The sequence below is a fragment of the Rhineura floridana genome, chromosome 5, assembly GCF_030035675.1.
Source record: "Rhineura floridana isolate rRhiFlo1 chromosome 5, rRhiFlo1.hap2, whole genome shotgun sequence".
Classification (NCBI taxonomy): domain Eukaryota; kingdom Metazoa; phylum Chordata; class Lepidosauria; order Squamata; family Rhineuridae; genus Rhineura; species Rhineura floridana.
The window spans coordinates 63,638,107-63,660,499 of NC_084484.1; the positions used below are offsets into that span (position 1 = coordinate 63,638,107).

The 22,393-nt window shown below is 41.2% G+C and overlaps 1 protein-coding gene across 2 annotated transcripts in view; it reads right to left on the minus strand.

The window, feature by feature from the left end:
• Positions 1-22,393, minus strand: part of TUBGCP5 (tubulin gamma complex component 5) — a 42,013-nt gene that overhangs the window by 9,591 nt on the left and 10,029 nt on the right. For both annotated transcript variants that reach the window (XM_061626971.1, XM_061626972.1), the window contains 14 exons: positions 13,923-14,037; positions 13,293-13,382; positions 12,461-12,554; positions 12,059-12,305; positions 11,753-11,955; positions 11,068-11,183; positions 9,633-9,901; positions 8,217-8,415; positions 6,644-6,832; positions 5,186-5,368; positions 4,087-4,171; positions 3,868-3,988; positions 1,693-1,871; positions 734-859 (listed from right to left, as the gene is read on the minus strand). In XM_061626971.1, the coding sequence (XP_061482955.1) occupies positions 734-859; positions 1,693-1,871; positions 3,868-3,988; positions 4,087-4,171; positions 5,186-5,368; positions 6,644-6,832; positions 8,217-8,415; positions 9,633-9,901; positions 11,068-11,183; positions 11,753-11,955; positions 12,059-12,305; positions 12,461-12,554; positions 13,293-13,382; positions 13,923-14,037 (2,216 nt within the window). The remainder of the gene's footprint in view (positions 1-733; positions 860-1,692; positions 1,872-3,867; positions 3,989-4,086; positions 4,172-5,185; positions 5,369-6,643; positions 6,833-8,216; positions 8,416-9,632; positions 9,902-11,067; positions 11,184-11,752; positions 11,956-12,058; positions 12,306-12,460; positions 12,555-13,292; positions 13,383-13,922; positions 14,038-22,393) is intronic.

Genomic DNA, 22,393 nt, shown 5'->3' on the forward strand with positions numbered 1-22,393 from the left:
ATGGGACTTACTCCCAGGTAAGTGGTGTCAGGATTACAGCCTTTACACAAAACACCTTTATAATAGGTATAACAGAGAGAAAGTGCAGCAGATGGGGAGTGAAGGTGGAAATCTCTTTGCTTCAACCATCTTGCCCCTATTCCTTAGTGGTCACAATTTTTATTTATTAGTCTTAAATATTAAATCCTACACCATAAGTGTGTGAATAACCTGGTTTAATTTACACTAAATGTAAACTGCAGAACCATATTATAAACCTCCATTTTCTATCACTGGAAGAGGACTCTACCCTCTATTAAATTTGAATGATTTTATAACTAAGTCTTATTACTGTTTTGAAGTGGCTGTTTTGAGAGCCTTTTTATAGATATAAGAAAACACCAGTCAGATATGTACTTAGACAATTTATCCAAACAACTTAATCAAAATACTATACAAATAAAGGATCCTAAAGCTTCCTGGACAAACAATGAAAATTCTATTATGAGTCATTTATATGAAAGTAAAAGAACTATGTTTAAGTCTAAGGCGGCAATCCAATACATGTCTACTCAGAAGTAAGCTCCACTGAGTTCAATGGGGCTTAGTCCCAAGTAAGTGTGTATTGGATTGCAGCCCAAGTCTTAAAATTACCAACAGATTTATATTATGTAAAAATCCCTAAACAGACTGCAGGTATTATAGGAATTTGCCTGCTGAACTAAATACACCACAGAGGTGTTACTTGATGTACCTTTTCTCTCAGCAGGCAGCGATCATGGATTGTAGAAAGGTATCTATAATGAATTTTAATCAGCTGATCTAAATCTTTTGCTTCTTCCACTTGATGTTGAAATTCTAAACCCGTACTATGAAGAATCTTTAGAAAGACAAAACGTACAAAGAATTATTAAACTTTGTGTTTAAATGTTGCATCTCCTTTCTTTTTCACAATTCTATGAAAAATGCTTTACACTTATATTTTTGTCTCCAAGACCACAACAAGCTGATCTAGCTATAAAATATATATTTTATGTTACACAAAGAGCTTCTGTTTGCAGTGCTTGGGATTAAAGTTCTGGCAAGAATACAGAAGGATTAATCACGTACACCAAAAGCATTTTGCTTTAGTAGAATTGGGTTATTCAATACATAAACAGACCCAGAGTCAGCAGCATGCCAGGTTGAGCACTGGCCAAGGGCCCCTGTGGCTGACAGGGACCCCTGTGGCTTGGGCTAGGTGGATGTCACTCCCACTTCACGATCTGCCTGAACCACCCTCCCAGTCAATACTCTGCTGCTGCCGTTGCAGACTGGCCACACCACTTCCTGCATTAGCACACACATGCTTGCCATCACCCAAGATGGCCATGGGGGCATCAACACACCCCCACCGCCATCTTGGGTGATGGAAGGCATGCATGTGCAGTGTACTGATGTGTCTGGGCCTATTTAAGTGCACCACAGTGGCAGTGCCACCTGTATCACTCACCACCACCACCTTCAAGGGCCCGCTGTACCAGCCTTGCCATTATACTGGATATGGTTATTTTAAGAGTATTCCAACTATTAACTAAAACCTAGGCAAATAAGGTGCACTTTTGCCGTACAAAATGAAGGTCAAACTCTGCACCTATGTCAGAAGTAATTTTGGATTGTTAAACAGAAGCAGTTACATTCTTAATCTTAATGAAATTATTATATATCACACACCCTAGTCATGATGTAGTTGTGCAGGCTGTTAACAAAATGCATCAGTTTCATCCTTAAAAGGAACATCTGATGAGTCTGTTGTTTAATGGGCTCCAATTGTGATCCAAAGTGAGAAAATGGCTCTTGTTCAAGTACAGGTCCTCCTTTATTCTGGGACTTTTCTGCCGCTCTGACTAGTTCTTAAAAGAAATAAAGACAACAAAATAAGACATCAAGGGAAATAGCAAGATTGTGTAAATTACTATCCTTACACTATTACTAATATTTGAACTGAATAGTTCAATTCCCTCAAATTCTTTATTAGTAAAAAATTAACTGATATTGATGATCTGTTTAAAACAGCAGAAGGCAGGGTTGCTATGATGTACAAACAACAAAAATCAGGACATTAATCAAATGCAAAGGATCCACTTTTCAATTCAATCACTGAACGAGGTGTTAAAACCAGAGCTTGGAAAAGTTACTTTTTTGAACTACGACTCCCATCAGCCCAATCCAGTGGCAATGCTGGCTGGGGCTGAGGGGGGTTGTAGTTCAAAAAAAGTAACTTTTCCAAGCTCTTAAAACCAAGTATTAAGGGATATTTTTGTTTTAAGTAGCTACACAACATTTTATAAAACCAATTCATCAATTCATAAGATAATGTCATGCATAGAAGAGAGTGGGGTGTTTCTAGTTCTTATGACTTGAACTTATATATTCCAACAGGCTTTCGGGAACTGACTGCAATGGCAATAGAATGCTGTTTTACAGATTTTTATTGTGTGCTTTTTAATCGCTATGTTTTAAATGGTTTTAATTCTACAGCTAGTTTAGTTACATCTTAATGATAACTGTCTGTATGTTTTACTTATATGTTTAACTGTATTTATTTTAATTTTTGTAAACTGCCTTGAATCCCAGTCTGGGAAAAAGGTTGGATATAAATGAATAAAATAAAACAATAATAAATAACAGAACTTAACCTTGAGCTTCAGAAATAGGATTTGGGTATCCTATATGCCAGTTCTTATGACTATACAGAATAAACTATAGAAAGTACACAAATATAAGCAAATTGGAATAATCTAACATAGCTACACCTCTGGAAATAGTCTGTTGCAGCAAAAAGAATGCAAAGTTTTGTGGTACATTAAAATACTCATTTTTAAGGTACCACAAGACTCTGTATGGAAAAACAACCACCACCATCAAGTTGCCAATTCAAGTAACTAAATTCTTTGTCGCAGAGTGCACTGTACAGCTCTGTTTATTGCAGACAGACAGCTAAACACATCTACTCCATATTAGAGTTCAGCTAATATACTTGTTCATCCTATACATGGATAGTAAAATCATTCTCCAAGTATTAATCCTTGAGTAACACCAAAGCTTGCAGAAGTACAAAAAACTATAGGAAATTCCTCAAAGGGGCAACCTCCCCAAAACAGTCCAATGACTGTTCACTTGAATGGAGAGTTCAAGACTATCCGTGGGCATAAAACGTTCACTGATTATTGGGGAGCAGGAATGGAATGGAGTATTATGGAAAAAGTTATGGCTGACTGGAATCCTGAACAGGAGCACTCCATACTACAGAGGGCATTTTCGATTGTGGCCCCCACCCTCTGGAACTCGCTCCCTTTTGACCTCTAACATGTCCCCTCCCTGATGTGTTTTCGCCGAGCCTTAAAGACCTGGCTATTCAGGCAGGCCTATGGGATTTTTGAGGGGGATTAGTTTTTATGGAATCTTAACTGAAGATGGTTTTAGTTGAATTGATGGTGATGTTGTGTTTTGCTGATTTATATATTATTTTATACTGTACTTGAATTGTTGTATTGTATTGTTGTACGTCGCCCAGAGTGTCTGTTAACTCGGACAGATTGGCGACTAATAAATAAAATTTTATTATTATTATTAGGTCCCACCTGTTCTTCCTATAATCAGCCTCCAACTACATATAACTTATACTTTGCCACAGTATCTACTTTCCCAAGTCCTGCTTCCCTTTTCCTGCTCTTACATTCTTTTTTTCTCTCCTTTGCACCTCCCCTCCCTCCAAGGAGGAAACATAATAGGTAGAAAAAATATTATGCTCTTCTAGAAGCTGGAAGCAGTGTGACTATAGGCCATCCATAATTACTGTTGTATTTTCAGTTATACAGAACAAAATGTGTCCATGAATTACCTTACCATGAAATCTTAACACATCCAGACTGTATTTGGCCCACTTTATTTGTAACAACAGAAGAAACACTTGATTATAGATTTTTTGACACTCCACACTTATAACTATATCCACAGGCCAAGGGACCTAAGGAGCAAAAATGTTCATGAAATTATTTCATTTTTTAAACTATATATTACCTTATAATTAAACCATAATTTTATTTAAAGTCAAACTAGTATTACCTTGTAGCTCAATATTAAGCCATCTAAGGTATGAACAGGTAGCTTCTTCTTTGCTATATCTATATTTTCATACAATATAGACAGCCTGCATACAGAAACACATATTAGTTACCATTACTTTGCTCTGAGAGAGATTACTAGGTAAATGAAACAAATGCAAAATCAGATAAAATCTCACAGCTACAATTACTTCTGCAGCAAACTTTGTAATAGGATATTAGGTATCTATGCTCACAATAATAGCTACATTCTACACAAGACAGAGAAACCTTGATGCTCTCAAACAGGGTAGAATGCTAACATTAAAATGTATGTCTTTTAAATTGACTTGGCTTTTCCAATTTACAAAATCTAGACTGGGCTTAATTTCCCCCCTAAACCTTCATACCCAGCAGAGGTCAAATTATGTTAAATAGCCAACATTAGAATGGGCATATAATTAAGCCCATCACTTAGATCTTAGATTCACTTCCTTAGAAAAACAGCTTGTGGTCTCGGGTACAGGCATATCTGTGTTATCTTCTGAGTTCAGGACTCTCACATCTTTACATTTTTACACTTAGCATATTCTAAATTTGCTATTTTTGTTAAATTGACATAATTGACGTCACTGCTTTTCCACCAAACGGAACCAGAACACATTCAAAATTCCATTCCTCTTGCAGCACTGGGCACTCCTTAAAAAGAGGCGGCACTCCTTTAGCAAACCCATTTATTTATATAAGTATTTATATACTGCCCTCTCCTTTTCCTACAAAAGGAAGCTATACAGCCAGACCAAATATGATACAGCTCTTTTGTGTATGGCCCTCTTCACCCAAGTGTCCTCCTGCATCCAATTTGGCACTTTAATGGAACATTGCTTGCTCTCTTACCCAATTCTCCATCCTTTCCAGATCTATTGAAAGCAAAAGAGATGCTGGTTGTGTTTCAACTGCCATGGTTAGTAAGAGGTACATATTAAGCAAGATGTCACCTACTTTCCAAACACAGCCTGCTGCTTCCCTGCAAACAAGCCATTTTTCTTAATCTTTTCTTAGTCACACAAAAATGAGGATCTCTTCCCCCCAAATGTATATATAATCTGCATGCTTATTACCTTAAACTGTCCTCTGGATAACGCTGTCCAACTGCTTCTTGGAGCTGGACATTAAGGAATGGTTCACTCTGCCATGTGTCTTTCTCTCTTATTTTATCGAAAATGGATGTGTAGAAGTCATACATAGTATCACCAGCCTCAAGTAAGAAAAAGTTTCTCATTGCCTGCAGGTACTCTACGAGCCTAAGAAACCAATACACTTCTTCAGATTTTACTTCAGATTTTGTACTTCAATACTTCAGTTATTATGCAATGAAACCTTTCAAATGCAAACCATTAAAGCTGTGCCATAGGAAACTTGATTTTTAAAAATATGTATATATAAATACTAGTAAATTGCATGGTTCAGGAGACCTAACTTCAGAATAAGATAGCTTCATCTTGTATGAAACTCCATTTTCACTAACTTACAGGCTAACCCAGCATTTTTCTGTCACCACATTCACTTTTCCCATCAACCATGGACCCACCCCTCTTCCCATTGTTGCATTTTGATACTTTTGCCACACTCTACTCTCACTAGCTCCTTCCTCAACTTCCTGTCTTCCCTGCCCCTTTCTCCTCAGGTCTCTGTCTTCTCTCTGACTGTCCTAATCTTAGCCTAAAGCTGTAAGATTGTTCTTGTAAAGTTATTTTATATAATATTATATATATATATATATATAGCGCATGAGAGAGAGAGAGAGAGAGTGAGTGAGTGAGTGAGTGAGTGTGTGTGTGTGTGTGTGTGTGAGAGAGAGAGAGAGAGAGAGAGAGAGAGAGGGAGGGAGGGAGGGAGGGAGGGAGGGAGATTATTTAGTACCTTTTCTTCATTTTTTGCATTCACTTAACAGAAGTTATTCCACATAGAAACATGCAGATTTCTTGAATTAAACCGAAAGGCCTTATTTTGCTGCCTTTCAAGCCTTAATCAAAACTTACATCAACTAATTCAAAGCTTATTTACCATGCACAGATGAGTTGCTGCTAGTACCATGTTTCATTCCTTTCAAGTATATACTGTACAATATGTATCATGCTAACTTCAACAAGAGTGACCCAAGAAGATCTTTAGAGGCTAAAGCCTTTATTTAGAATATGACATTTCTGCAAATACCCCTCCTCAAAAAAAAAAAAAGCCACAAACTCCAGATTCTGAAAAGGGAACTGTGGAAAAATCACGTGTCTGCACACACAATTCTTCAGAATTTGGCAATTTTTGCTACAAATTTTTATTTTCCCACCATAAATCTAATCTAGTCTCTTCCATAAAGACAGCCAACAATCGTTGTGATTAAAGCAGTCCAAGCCATCAGGATACTTCCTCCATCCATCTGAAGAATGATCAAGACTGGGTCCTACACTGAGCATCTGTAGTACCAAGCACTAACTACTGGAAATCCAAACCAGACCTCCACTACTGCTTAAGCATGCTATAACAACCAGCCACATCATCAGTGCCAACATATTTTAAGTTACCTGTAATCTTTCTTCAACGTTTTCATTAAGTTTCCACAGCACTCCAGATATTGTCTGTCTATGTGAGGATAAAGACACGACCTCAATGTCAGTTCAAATGTCTGGCATGTAACTGACTCAGATGATCTATCCACACAAACATCATCACCAGTAAGGGTCTCATGCAAGTTACTTGGTTCCAAATATAGTCTACAATAATAAAATAAAATATATTACTGGATATGAAATGTCTTCAAGAATGAGTTAAAACAAAAAACAAAAAGTTGTTGAAGTCTCTTATGCTTAGAGAGGAGCAAAATGTAAGCTTCCCATGAAGTTGCACCCTAAAGCTGGGAGATAGATTTCCATAGGGTTTTTAGCTCTGTAGCGGGATTCTACTGGAAATATTGGGTGGTGGGAAGACGAGAGGCAAAAATGTATCTTGGATATTTCCCAATATCTATAGGCCTTACAACTTGTACAGCAACGCATGATGGCACCTAGAAATCTGTCAGCAGCACTCACTGGTATAAACTTCTAATATAGGATGAAACCTATGTTTGCAGATTGAGCCTCCTAGCCATCTCTCAGCTTTCTGAACAGGCCTTTAAAAACTGTGAATGCTAGATGATCTTCTGCAACTTATCAGAATTCCTCCCTTCTCCAATTTTTTTTTAAAAGGTCAGTGCTAGTATTTCACTCATATGAATAGATGTAATCTGTGGGTTTATACTAGGCAATACCTATAATTAAAGCCAGACTACATGGTTCAACATTACAAAACTACTTTAGTAGCAGATCATTCTTCTTCAAGGAATATGTGACTACTTTCCCCTACAAAGATCCTCACAAACCAGAAAACAAACTGTGTATGCAACTTGTCTTGTACCTTCTCAGAGTGCTCACATCCTACCTGAGAGCATGTTACATGCACAGAAGAGACCTACAGGTTTTGTTCCTGTGTTTGTGCTTCAGCAGGTCCTGAAGATTTGTCACATTATTCTGTCATTTTAAAGATTTAGGCCCAAAGTGCTAAACATTCTAGATTTTACTTGTTGGCCTTTGTGTCGTGGATCATTGCCCATGAAGGGGGACAAGGCCTCAGCTGTATTTGACAGTTGCTCTAGGAGCTCACAGTACTAATCAGAAATGTATCGTTATTGAGGAAGAAGCCATTTAGCAAAGAAAGACTGGTAATCTCCTGCCCTAGTCAAGAGGGCATTCTCATTCAATATATGAAATAGTCTTTATCTTTTGCTTAATTTTTTTTCTTTGTACAGGCCTAATTTTCTTCAGATGCGTTTTATATAGGATATTTTATAGGATGTCACATTTGTATCTTGTTTCAAATTATTTCCTATGTTTTGCATTCCAATTTTTGTACATTATATCCAGATAACTGCCATGGCCAGTGACAGGGGCAATAAAGATTAATAAATTCTGAAGGATGGAACAGCAACAAGCTGCCACTCAGCAACTTGGGTTCCAAGTCACACACTAGCCACCTGAATTCCCCAACATGTGTCTGGTAGAATCAGACTTCGGATTTGTGACACAGTACGGAGAATCAAATATTTTGAAACTCTTCTATTACCTTGCAAAATTAATAGCCAACAAGGGATCGTGAACATCATCCAACTCCAAGTGTCTTTCTGCAATAGACTGCATCTTTATTAGACTCTGCTTAGTGGCCTGCTGTTCTGTAATAATATCCTGAACAGGTTCTTCTCCATGCCGCAAGCGTGACTGTACAGACTCCAGAAATAACGTGTACAAGCTCTTCCTTTCTGCATCTGAATTGCATAGAGAAATTCAGATTATTATGCACTCTCCAAAAACAGCTGTTCACTTAAACCAGAACAAAAAAGGAATGGAAAAGGAAAGCTTAAGCCATGCATGCTTTTTATCTCTCAGTCAACATCAGCAAGTGAATTAAGGCTGATCTAACAAGGTGTTACAAGCTGGCATTCTTAAACATTGTAAGCCTATTGAACACATAGCACTTGTGCTGTTTATCCACTTCTAATGCTGCAGAAGTGTTCAATTAAAAAAATGAGTGGTATCCATCTGTCATAGAGTAGACCCACAGAAATCAATGCATATACTGTGAGTATGCATACAATGTCACCCAATGTCATGATTTAACACATCACACTGAACTAGTAGTTGGAATACCATATTGTAAGACTTTATTTATTCGATATCCAGACCTTCAAGCGTCAGTGGGGAAAAAAATAACACTCCTAGTCACTTAAACATGGTTAAGAGGTAAGGGAGTAGGCTACAGGATGTTTGTTTTCCCAGAATATCCCTTCTCCAACATGAATGCCAGCAGCTGCTCCAGATCTCTTACATACTGCTAAGGGAATGCGAGTGTTAACAGCTATAGAAGCCTAAAGTCTAACAATCACCAATTCACAGAAACAAATCTTCATCTCACACAGCTACTCTCCAGCCATCACAACAGACTCACAACATTACATTTGATTCTTACAATTACAAAGCCATAGAATGCATATTAAGACATTTTCGTAAGATGAAGTTTCTTGTGAAAACTGTAATGTGTTGATGGTGATTTAAAGACGGCCCCCTCAAAAAATGGAAAACTTAGGTTTATAGAACAAAAAGAAAAAGAAACCAGATACCAGAAACTATAATTTATCCTGATAATAAACATGACATTACTTTCTGGGCTGACTGAAAACCAACAATAACGAAAGATAGATAATATTTGAATATAATTTATCTTTATTTTAATCACTGATTTTTAAAGAGTAGGCAACAATTAAAGGAATAAAATTCAGTGGGAAATATAGGGAGCTATATTGAAATGTTGACTATCCACTGGTGTACGGATCTGAAACAAAAACTACTATTTCTTTGCTATCCTAGCACTACACGGCTTGCATTTTCACATGCAATATAGAGAGGTGAATGCTGCTGAAAACCAAGACTTATAGTATTAACATTTACATGGCAAAATAGCATTTTACACAACAGCCATTTTCACCTCTTGATGAAGCCTGCTGAGAAGAGCCATCTGTGCACTGCAAGTTCTTCAACAACTGCATAGACTTTCCAGCCATAATGATCTGTTTTAGTACAGGTTTCAGAAACGAGACCATGGTGTGCTGTCTACTTGAGGGTGCCTGATCGCTGCCAGAACTGGCACTGGCATTATCACTCATTTTTTCTTCATTCTCTGTCTTTTCTGATACGCTATACAAAGTGTAGGTAGCATACCAGAAATCCCTGTGGTTAACTGGAACATTTTTGTTTCTGCAAAGACAGACATGCAGTTATTAATTTTTCCCTTATGAAACTATAATTGCTTCTCTGTTCTTTATATCATGACTATTACTGAAAATAGTCTAAAGCAGGTTATCAAGTTAGAGAAGAATTCTCTACTACAAAACTAAAAACTATAAGGGGAATCGGTTAAGTTCAAGGTCGACATAAACAGCTCTGAACCCTCATGAGGGTAATATAAACATTCTGGGCTAGATTCAACGTAGAGCTAAAGTGAATGTTCTATCAGCACAAGCATTTATCGTGGTGCAATGGAAAATTCTCCCTCTTTCCTCCTAAGCCTGTTCTGGGACACCCCCAACTTTCCGGAACAGATTTGAGACAGCACAGGGTATACGCAGGGGGAGAACAGAGGAGGAAAGTCCCATTGCACAAGCAGAAGTCGTTCTCCCCACACAAGTATGTAGTTGAACACCACCTTCTGATTGAGAAAATATTGAGTTTTTAGAATTAGGATGTACAAATCAACAGCCAAAATGTGTAATCTCTTAGATACCTGCACATAGCTGTGCAAGCCTTTTCAATACAAGTAACTGTAGTGAAACATTTTAAGAAACACAAACTAGCCATGACATTACAAACGCCTTAAGGAGGAACACTGAATAAAAGGAATCTCAAGGATAAACACTTGTAGAAGACTTGCCTATGTGTTTCTTGCAGCCCGCATATTCGTGACTAAAACAACCCAAACTCTCTTTTCTCCAATTTATGTTCAGAGGATATTATCCGCACAAAATTAAACAATGTTCACTTACAAGGTGCATATCATAGCCCTCTGCAATACATAACTCTGCAATACATTTAAAGAATATGTTTTCATTGAAATGTTTATCCTAAAGTTTGCTAGACATTTTATTAACTTACAATTGCCCAAGTTTCTTGGGTGTGTCTCAGCCTTGCTGAGGATGAACAAAGATCACAAAGCTGCTGCCTGTTTTGACTGCAGCTGCATATACACATAGGGTTTCTTTTGCTGGATGGAGATGAAAGTGTGACTGTACAGGAAGTAGTTAGCTAGCAAGAAAAGAAAGTCCCTTACACATACAGTCTTGCTTTTGGGGTCAAAGACTAGCATCTAACCAGTGTTCTCCGCCCTAAGAACTCCAATATATTCAAGAGAGGTTCATTATCCCTACCTCTGAATTATAAATTCTTTAGCAGGATCAAATAAATTACCATGGACAATCCACTCATCCACCGTCTGTAAATACGGCCTTACTGTTTCAACCCAAAGAGAAAACAAGAGGGAGACCTGCAGTGAAATTTCAAAGAGGATTATTGGATGTTTTATAAATATTTCATGAATATATATCCTCCCCAATGTGCTTAAGATATACAACCCAGGAACCAGAGATGTCCATAGGCACACGTACAAAGCATTTCTGCATATGACTGCAGGCAATTTTTCCCTCCGGTAACAGCCTGTTAAGCTTCCTGTGGAACTGCTCTAGAAGACTCCTGACCTTCAGGGTGGCTTTCCAGGAAGCACTCTACCAGGAGTGGGGTGACGAAATGACTTCCCACAGACAAACTGAACACTCCACATGGTGCTGTGCATTTTGGCCTAGATCTACAAATAACCTATAAAAACCAATGTATTCCACTAAACTGTAGGAAGCTGCATACCAGGGAATCTGCACTGAGCTTAGTGCTGAACTGCCTATAATAGATTTCCAGCTTTGTGGAATAGATAGTATGAGAATAGGAGAACACTACAACTACCATTTGTGAACCAAAGCATTTATAAGTCTGGTATTCAGCTGACAAAAGCATAACATTTTTTCCTCTTGAGGAATCATGATAAAATAAGAGCTTCCATACCGTTTGTTCAGAGGCTTCCCCAACGTTGTCATACTCAAGGATAGCTTTGTACAATGTATTAAGCAAATGGGATGCTCTTACAACATTGCGAGTGTCAGGAGGTACTTCTGCAACTCCAGTGCTAAAAATTTTATGAAGTACATTCAGCTGTGCTAGTCGATGTGACAACTGATCAATGACTATGGAAAGAGTGATTGTTGCATCTATAGAACAGAAATACATATTCACATATATATTCACAGCTTATACTTTCACAACAGATTAGGAATTATGCAGACTTTTCTACTATAATGTAAAGTTTTTTACCTTTGTTTATTATGCTCCTCTCAATTTCAGTAAGTTCCTCTTTGAAGCTTATGAAGTATTTATAGAGGGCTCGCATGAAAGCTTGATAGGTTCTAAATGGGGCATCTGCAGATTTCTTGGGAGTGGAAATAGTTCCATGCATTCCACTTTCTGAGCTGTGACCCATGACTTCATCAATAAACTTTTGCAGCCTAAATACAACTTGTCCATATGCTGCTATCCGCTCCAGCATTGATCTTAATGAGTTCTACAAAACAAATATATTTTTAAGAAAAAAATGCCCCTATATAGAAACTCAGAAGGTATCTTTTGCACACAACCCTATTTCCGTGTATCAAAAGCAGGGTCTCTTTGTACCTAGATTTAGTACTGAATCAGATCTAGGTTGATCACTTAACTTACGTAGGTCAAATGGGTTACCATGATGTCATTTCTCACAGTAATCTTTCCATCATTCAGCTGAAATATAAAGAGTTTCTTTACACCTGAAAGCAGCCTATAAAATAAAAACAACAGACTTAGAATGTCTGATATAGTACACGTTGGCTTTTTAAAACTGAAGTAATAGCTTTATACATATAAAAGATAGGATGTATTCAGGAAGTCCCCAGACAAACATTAGGCTTTGCAAGTCTCATTGATTTCAATATGATACCTTTGGATTATATCATTGTTATAGTGGCCCACCATTCATTTGGGGAAAATTGTGGTAATTTTCTCCATCAGCATTTCATAAAGTGGCCTCAACTTTACAAGGTATATCTCAGATAAGTTATTTTTAGACCTCATTAACAAGGGGCTTCTTTTTCAAAGTTATACAAATATTCATATTACTAAACTATTTTCCCTCAAGCATTGACCTTGGGTAACACAATTCTCATTTTACCCCCACTGACAAAATTCACACTGAAATGAATGACATTTACACAAGAAAGGCAGCAAAGCCCTTTGAGAAGCACTCCTGCAGCTATTACCTTGAGATGACACTTAGAATTTTTCTGTGCGTTTCAAAAGCAATGCAAAGCATTAAATTCCTTTTAAAGCCATGGCATAAGAAATATAAGAAATGTCAATAATAGAATTGCTATTACAGGTGATGATGCTGAAATAAGGAATAGCATAATCACTTTTCTGAATCTGAATATTATTTGTGAAGACTTGCAGAATGTTGAGTATTCCATGACTGAACATTAAACAAATTTAAGGTGTCGACTTCTTTGATCTTGCTACTTACCAAATTGTTTCACGAATGACCTGTGTTTCAGTGACAAGAATTTTTTCTTCCGGCATGTACAAGGGATCACTACTATATAAGTGCTGTTCCCTACAGGGAAAAACCATCATTATTTTATAACAACTGACATTATTGGTAAATATAAAATATTATTCCTGTCATTTGCTTCTCTCCTGCAGCTCCAGTGGACTTATGGAACTATGGAATCAAAGGAATAATTTGTCCTATATAAAAAATTAAAATGCACATTAACTACTCCAATTGTAGACTGAAAAGCCCTCTGAATATGTATTTTAAATGTATTACTTCATCTCACAGATGCTCACTATATTAAAATTGCAAACCTCATCTTTAAGCACCTTTACTACATAAGAATAGCACAGTTCAAGAAGTATTGTAATTCTTCATGAATCAAAGTGGTTCTTGGTATACACTGAATTCAATTTTATCATTATAACACAGATACTTGCACAAAACAATCAGAGAAAGTATAGAAAGGAATGACCAACTCAAAATAGCATTTTATGCCATGCAATGACATCTGCAAAAGGGTTTCTAGAAATTGTAGCGGACTAACCACTCTGATCATGAATGAAATACTTTCAACACAAAATTAACTGAACTACTTACCATACTGCAGCTAAATTGGAATGAATATGCAAACTATGGGGAAAACGGACTCCTCTGCCTGTCCAGTACTGGGCAACTACATGTTGCTCCAGCCAGGTACGTGCATCAGGTTCATCTGTAGACAAGGCATTTCATTCCAGTGAAATGTTTCCATTTACATAAAAGGGAAAACATTAGAATATAAGTCACAAAGCAATCCTATACATAGAGATGGGCTTAATCCCAGGTAAGTGTATATAGGGTCCTAAATCTCAGGTGCTCCAAGGCATGAAACAGATGTCAATTTGAAAATTCACAAACCAGGAACAGAAAGGGTTTTTTTCTTTTTAAATTATTTTTAAAGGGTTTTATCACTTGTTGTTTGCTGCCCTGGGCTCCCTTTGGGAAGAAAGGCAGGATATAAATTAATAATAAATTAAAATAAATCATAATAATTAAGATAATAAACACAGGAAAACAATTCAGACTCAAGCCACTAAGATTACTGCTTGCCGAGGAAGCTGCACTTACGAAATGTCATCTCTTCTATTCTAAGCAAGAGCATAAGAACTCTCCAACTATGAAAGTATCTTGAGACAAACTACAAGCATGCAGTGAAAAGAGCATGGTGCAGGGGGAAATGTCCAACAGCTGACACGATGCTACCACATTTTGTTCTTGGGCCAAGCAACTCCCTCAAAAGGCGATTTGGCCATAGCTTAACCCCTCCTACTACAAAGAGAGGCCTCCAAAGGCAGGATATCATGACACCTAAGCAGAAATTTATCTGCTGTGTACAAGTAATATCAATATTTGTTACTGCTTTTGAAGATGTATATTAAAGAAGTGGGGAGCTCCAAAAATTGTGGGGAGGGAAAGGTTTATTCCTCAGCACCTCCCCCAACTGTCTTAGGCACATACATGGTGTCATGCCCGCCCGACCCTCAGGGTCCCGGGAACATGCATCAGGCTCAGACCCCCACCCTTAGGGAAATGAGACTGGAACCGAAAAGCTATTACTTCACCCTTGCCAAGGCTGTGTACGCTCACAACAACCCTGCAAGGTAGAAGGTAGGCTGCCACCACCCCTGTATACTGGTCCACTCAGAGCCAGGGGATCTCTGAGCCCAGAAGGTATATAAAACCAAGGTCCTAAAAGGCAAGAGTCACAGTTACACTCCTTGCCAGGCACCTCTGGTTTAACACTTAAAATCCAAGCTTTTAACTTCTTAACCCTCTTTGGTAGTGAGTGACTGAGATTGGGTCAAAACACTGAATTTAGAACCACCCCTTCTCTCAAATGAACACACCAGGTTAAATAGAAGTAGCTTTATTAAAATATATAAGTGCACATATCATATAGCAGCAAGTAATCCTTTAAGACCATTCACCCAACAGGGGTTTAGGTTCTTACAAGAGAATTCATACACACAACAAGAAAATAATAAACTAGCTCACCTAACTACTTACATACGAGGTAGTTGGTTGCGTGGCACCTCTCCTAAGAGAGATGGATGTTCAACATAAAGCAATGGAACCAGACATAGGTTGCCTTCCCATAAGCAACCCCAGGAACCATAAGGCAGAAAAGGTTTGGAACTCTGGTGCCAGTCAGCATAGGCAGAGAACAGAGAACAAAGGCTATGGGTCCCTAGCCCTATACTTAAGGGAAAAAGATCCTAACGGTCCAAGATTAATTGACCAATCAGGAATTGACTGATGTAACTTTCTTCTCGATGTTTCTCACATTTTCGCGCCTTCAGGCCCCCCTCCCAACGATGTTTTCCAACTGCATAGGCCAAGGATGACCTTGGGTGCCAGGCACTTGCTAATCAGCAAAGATAAACAGGTGCAGCTTGTTAAGGCTTCTTCTAACCGTCTTCAGCTGGGAAAATGAAACTTAACTTTACAAATTGGCAAGGCCTGTCTTTTCTGACTATAACCATCTCCCAGAGTCCCTTTCTGGAACCAAAGTATTGTCATCAGCTTTTTAATAACTCATGACCATTACAGGTTCATGACACATGGAACTTGCATTCATCCATTAGACACAGGGCTAATGGATAAATGCTTCCTGAAACACAAGTCTGTGCTTAGGACAACCCCATCCATGTCTTCCCATCTTACCAGTCAGTAAGATAGGATGAAGTGGCAAATGAGATGGAGTCAGACTGCCAATCATGAGCATATGGCATTCTTTCCTTCCATATCAATGCTATCACTTACTATATGCTTTGAAGGCACAGTAAAATCTGAAGCATACGGTGGAGACCAGTAATGTGTCAGGGAGTACTTCTCACCTGAAGACTACTACTAGCCCCATCAAAGCTGAGGAACAGTGCTGGCTTGAGCAGAATGGTTCTGCCCCTCCTCTGTTCAAGTTATGTTTATTTCACTGACGGGACTTGGGGCTAGTGCCTATACACTGCCTTTTGTTACTGGCATTGTTACTGGAGGGAAGTGCACGAGCATTACACTCTCGCCATCAGACTTCTACCAACACCACACCCTTTGTTTGGTCTTGAGACATTTGATTTTCCTGAGATACAGTGTAATGTAGCTTGGGGTAGAAAAAAATACCCCTAAAAACATTTTGGTAAAAGTTGTTATAGATGTAGGCTAGTGTATATTACTTTTGTATGATATATTTATTCATAATATATATTTCCGTAATAAAAAAAAATGGACCATTGGTCTCACCTGAAGGGTGATTTTCATATGAGTACAGTCCTCACTGCGGGTTGTAGCTCCACCTATCGTGCGAAGGCAAGAATGTTTTTTGAAGTCAAGACTAGGGGCGTCAGGCCCCTCCCACTCTCCAGTTCATTCACAGCGAGTCTAAGAAGAAATATCTAAAAATACAGTAACAAGGCCAACAGGCCTGCCAACAGGAAAATAACACAATAGTAACATGGATAATAACATGACTCGAACATAGCGATATAACAGAACTAGAAATCTTGACTTCACTCTTAAAATTAAATATAATGGCGTAACAGGAATATATAACAGCTTAGTAAAATATCTATACATCCTCCAACTAGGAGGGTCGTGAGGACCGTACTCATATGAAAATCACCCTTCAGGTGAGACCAATGGTCCATTTTCCATATGAGTCCGGTCCTCACTGCAGGATGTACCAAAGCAGCCCATAATAGGGAGGGACCACCCACATGCTAATCCTCATTAAGAACCTGTTGCAACACTCGTCTGCCAAAAGAGGCGTCAGCAGAGGCATAACGGTCTATTTTATAATGCCTTATAAACGAGTGTGGGGTAGACCAGACTGCAGCTCTGCAGATATCAGCAACAGGAGCGTTGGTAGCAAAAGCAGCCGTAGTAGCCGCTGACCAAGTTGAATGAGCAGTTATACTAGCTGGAACTGGAAGCTTAAGGGATTCATAAGCTAAAGCAATACAAGCCCGCAACCAGCCGGATAAAGTGGAATTAGCTACTTTTTGCCCCATAGACCTTGGATTAAAGGATACAAACAAAGACTCGGTCCTTCTGATATCCTGAGTCCTGGACAGGTAGGTCTTGAGAGCCCTCCGGACATCCAACAAATGCCAAGCCTTCTCGAGAGGATGGTTAGGATTCGGGCAAAAGGAAGGCAAAACAATGTCCTGGTTGCAATGGAAAACTGAATCAACCTTGGGACGGAAGGAAGGATCAGTCTTCAGTACAACAGAGTCCTTATGGAAGACGCAGAGATGGCGAGCAGAAGACAATGCGCCCAACTCCAAAACTCGTCTGGCAGATGTGATTGCGATCAGAAACAAGACCTTGAAGGACAGCATACGTAGAGGCACAGTCCTGATGGGTTCAAACGGAGGGCGTTGCAAAGCCTGCAGAACCTTCGGCAAACTCCATGAGGGAAACCGATGGACAACAGCCGGAGATTGTAGGGCGACTCCCCTCAAAAAACCTTTGATGAACGGATGTGAGGCAACAGTCGCACCAGAAGAGGAAACTGATAGAATAGACGACAAAGTCGAGGCATGTCGACGTAAGGTGTTGGGTCTAAGCCCCATCATGAAGTCGTTATGGAGATATTTTAGCACCTGTTGCATGGTGGCCTGGGATGGATCGTGGTGGTGGGACTGGCACCACTTGGAGAAAGCCACCCAAGTATGTTGGTAAATCCGAGTGGTAGATGGTCTTCTCGAGGCCAAGATAATATCAATAACAGCGTCAGACAGGCCAGCCGACCTCAAATGTCCCCGTTTAAACGCCACGCTGTTAAGTGGAGCCAAGTGGGGTCCTGGTGCCATACTGGACCCTGTGATAGAAGGTCTGGCCTGACTGGGATTGTCCAAGGATCCATTACTGACATTGCAAGAAGGTCCGAGAACCACGGTCGGCGTGGCCAAAATGATGCTATCAGGACCAGCTGTGCCCTCTCGCTTCGCGCCTTCCTCAATGTTTTGGCTAACATTGGTATTGGAGGGAAGGCGTACAACAGACCTTGTGGCCACGGTGTTGATAGCGCATCCACTGCTTCCGCTGTTGAGTCCAGATATCGGGCAAAGTACCTGGGAAGCTGGAATTGCGACTGGAAGCAAACAGGTCGATTGAGAATGCGCCGAACCGACACTGAAGGCGATGGAAAATGGTTGGATGAAGTTTCCATTCTCCCGGAAAAACTTGTTGTCTGCTGAGCCAGTCTGCTGTCACATTCCAAATCCCTCTGAGATGTTCTGCTTTCAGGGATTGTAGATGTTGTTCTGCCCAGACAAAGATGAGGGAGGCTAAGTCCTGCAGAGGACGAGACCTGGTGCCCCCCTGTCTGTTCAAATGTGATTTTACACACATGTTGTCTGTTTGAATGAACACATGGTCCAAAGGGAACAGAGACTGAAAATGACGTAGAGCTAAGTGGACAGCCTTTAGCTCCAGCCAGTTGATGCTTTGAGTCTGCTCTGCGGTGGACCAAACCCCCTGAACGTACTGGGAGTTGCAGTGGGCTCCCCAGCCGATGAGGCTGGCATCTGTGGTTACAACAGTTCTGCGGGGTTCTCTGAACAGCATGCCCTTGGAAAGGTGTTGGACCCTCATCCACCAGCGGAAGGAGAGGCACAGAGCGGGGCTCAAGTGAACTTTGCGATGGCTGGAGCTGGCGATGTCCTGTTGAAAGGGCAACAAAGTCCACTGAAGGTGACAAGTGTGGGCTCGAGCCCATGGCACAATATGGATGGTAGAGATGAGCATTCCAAGCGCCCTGGCTAGAAGCATGACGTCTGCGGATGTTTGTTGCATCAGGGACCTTGCGATGTTTGTGATGGCCGTGATGCAATCTGGAGCCAGAAATATCATTGCCTGCAGGGTGTCCAACATCGCCCCTAGATGTAGTAGGCATTTGGTTGGTTGAAGATGGCTTTTGTCGAAGTTGACAAGCCAGCCGTAGGCCTGCAAGACATTGAGGGTGATCGTTAAATGATGATGAGCCAGCTCTTCAGATTTTGCCCGTATTAGCAGATCATCCAGATATGGGTAGAGATGAACCCCTTGAATCCGGAGATAAGCCACTAGAATGAGTAGCACTTTGGTAAATACTCTTGGAGCAGAGGAGAGGCCAAACGGCATCGCTCTATATTGAAAGTGCTGGTGGCCAAAGCCAAACCGAAGAAACTTTCTGTGGGCTATGCAAATGGGCACATGGAGATACGCTTCCTTAAGGTCGATAGAAGCCAGGAAGTCTCCTTCATGCAGACTCTCCGAAATAGAATGGAGTGATTCCATTTTGAACCTGCGATATATTACAAAACGGTTGACGAACTCGAGGTCCAATACCGCCCTCCATGATAAATCTCGTTTTGGCACCGCAAATAGGAGGGAGTACACCCCTTCCGACCTCTCAGTTGTGGGGACTGGCTCTATTGCCGCTATGTCCAAGAGGTGTTGTATAGCTGTCTGCATGATGCTGTGCCTGGCTGGTGCCCTTGGACAAGGGGACGGATGGAATCTGTCTGGTGGGGTCGCCCAAAACTCTATTACATAGCCATAACAGAAAAGCTCCCTGATCCAGGAGACTGTAGTGAGGCGCAGCCACTGGTCTCCAAAATTAAGTAATCTGCCACCAACGGGAAGTGTGTTAATACTGTTTGCATTGGCGAGGCCCTCCCCTGTATGAGGACGATGAGGTGCCCCTGCGCCCTTGGTACTGACCTCTACCCTGGAAACGCCGGTTCCAGGATCCCCTGAAGGAATTGGGGTCATATGATCTGAAGTCGCGGCCTCGTCCTCCTGGCCACGTTCCTCGAAAGGGCTGGTTAGTGCGGAAGGGAGGAAGTCGCCTGAAAGGCCTGTGGTCGATGTTCTTGACAGTGGCCAAAACCGGTTTGTGGGCGTCTTTGGGGTCAACCAGCACTGCCTTTAGAGCTTCCTCGCCGAAGAGTAGAGATCCAGAGTAAGGAGCCCTAGACAGATTCATTCTGGCCACAGAGTCGGCTTGCCAGTGGCGAAGCCAGAGGGTCCGTCGAGCAACTATCTGAGCCGTCATGGCTCGTGCCCCCAGTTGAGTGGCATCCAAAGTGGCATCAGCCACAAACGCCGCTGTCTTAAGCAACTTTATCAGTGACCTTCTGAGGGAGACAGGATCTGGGTTAGTGTCCTCTAGAAGATCATCCAGCCACATCATAGTTGCTCTGGAGAAGACGGAGGCTGATGCGGAGGCACGTATGGAGAAAGCGGTGGCCTCATGATTTTTGCGGAGGGCGACGTCTAGTCGTCGCTCAGTAGCGTCCTTTAGTTGGGATTCTCCTTCCCTGGGCAAAAGAGATTGTGAAACTAGGCTAGCGACTGGTTCGTCTATGCCAGGGACGGCTAGCTTGGTGGCAAAGTCCGGAGCTAGGGCATAAAGCTTGTCAGCCAGGTTCTTGAAGCGGCGAGTTTGGAATGGATGAGACCATTCTTCAGAGGCCAGTTTGGCAATGGGGTCCGGCACCGGGATGTAGTGCTCAGTAGGTGCAGGAGATTTGAGGACCTTGGCCCCTTTGATAGCTGGAGTGGTAGATGTTGAAGGCGCAGCTTGGAGACCAAGGGTGTTAACTACCCTGCGCGCCAGGGGCTGGTAGTCTGAGGCATTAAACAGGCGATACGATGTATCCTCCTCATGTTCTGAATAGTCACTCCAGTCATCTCCTTCAACGTGGTCAGTGAAGGTTGACTCCTCCCCATACGAAGCTTCGTCAATACATCTGCCTCTGGCTACATCAAAGGGATTTGGGGAGCAGGAAGGGTGTGCTTCATGACACGCACGTTGGTCCCTAGTGCATTGAGGTATGGCAGGGACTTGTGGTGGTGACTGCATTTGGGTGAAAAATGACAGCATGCCTTGAAGTTGGGAAAGGAAATCATGGGTCAGCTGCAGCCCCATTGGAGCAGATGTTTGTGCCTGAGTAGCTGTTGGAACAGATGTTTGTGCCTGGGTAACTGGCTCCGTGGGTTGAGCCGGAGGATAAGTCCTGGGTGGCAACCTGGAGGGAGGCTGGTTAAGCGAAGGCTGAGTAGGAAAGCCAGCAAAGTCCTCCTCGTCAGAAGAAGCAGCAGGTGAATGGAATATATCTCTTATGTGCTCCTGCGCTGCTGTGGAGGGGGTCGGCACAGAAGCATAGCGTGGACGCTTTGGTTTGCTATGAGTGGAAAGATGTTTGGTCTTAGCCAGTGGTTTAGCATGCTTAGTCTTAGTTGCCTTAGAAGGTTGCGGCTTGGCTGTTTGAGACATGCCTGGCTGATCTGCCATCTTGTATTCACTTTGGGTGCAGTACACGGCCACAGTGGGGGCAGGATGTAGGGACCCGAATAGGCACAGTGTACGACCACAGAGGGGTAGGATACACTGGCAGATGGCTAAGTACACGGCCACAGAGAGGGCAGGATGCACTATGGTATCAGCGTTAGTATGATGTAGGCTGGATTTCAGGCTTGGTACACGGCCACAGAGGGGGCAGAATGTACAGTCTATATTTCAGGCTTAGTACACGGCCACAGAGGGGGCAGGATGCACTATGTCGGCATTAATATAATGCTGTAGGCTGGATTTCAGGCTTGGTACACGGCCACAGAGGGGGCAGGATGTACAGTATATAGTTCAGGTTGGTACACGGCCACAGAGGGGGCAGGATGCACTATGTCGGCATTAATATAATGCTGTAGGCTGGATTTCAGGCTTGGTACACGGCCACAGAGGGGGCAGGATGTACAGTATATAGTTCAGGTTGGTACACGGCCACAGAGGGGGCAGGATGCACTATGGTATTGGCATCAATATAATGCTGTACAGTTCAGCACCTGAGATTACAGCCACAGCCTTGATGATACAGTCACAGTAGTCTAGGTTAAAATTGTTGTAAATTCGTGTGTAAGGAGACCTGAGTCTATGGGAGCCTGTCTACAACACACATACAGTTAGCTTTGCAGAGTAACAAAAAGGGCGGGAAAAAGGGCGCAAATAAAATGGCGCCCGTAAAAAGAGTGGGAAAAACTAGTCAAAA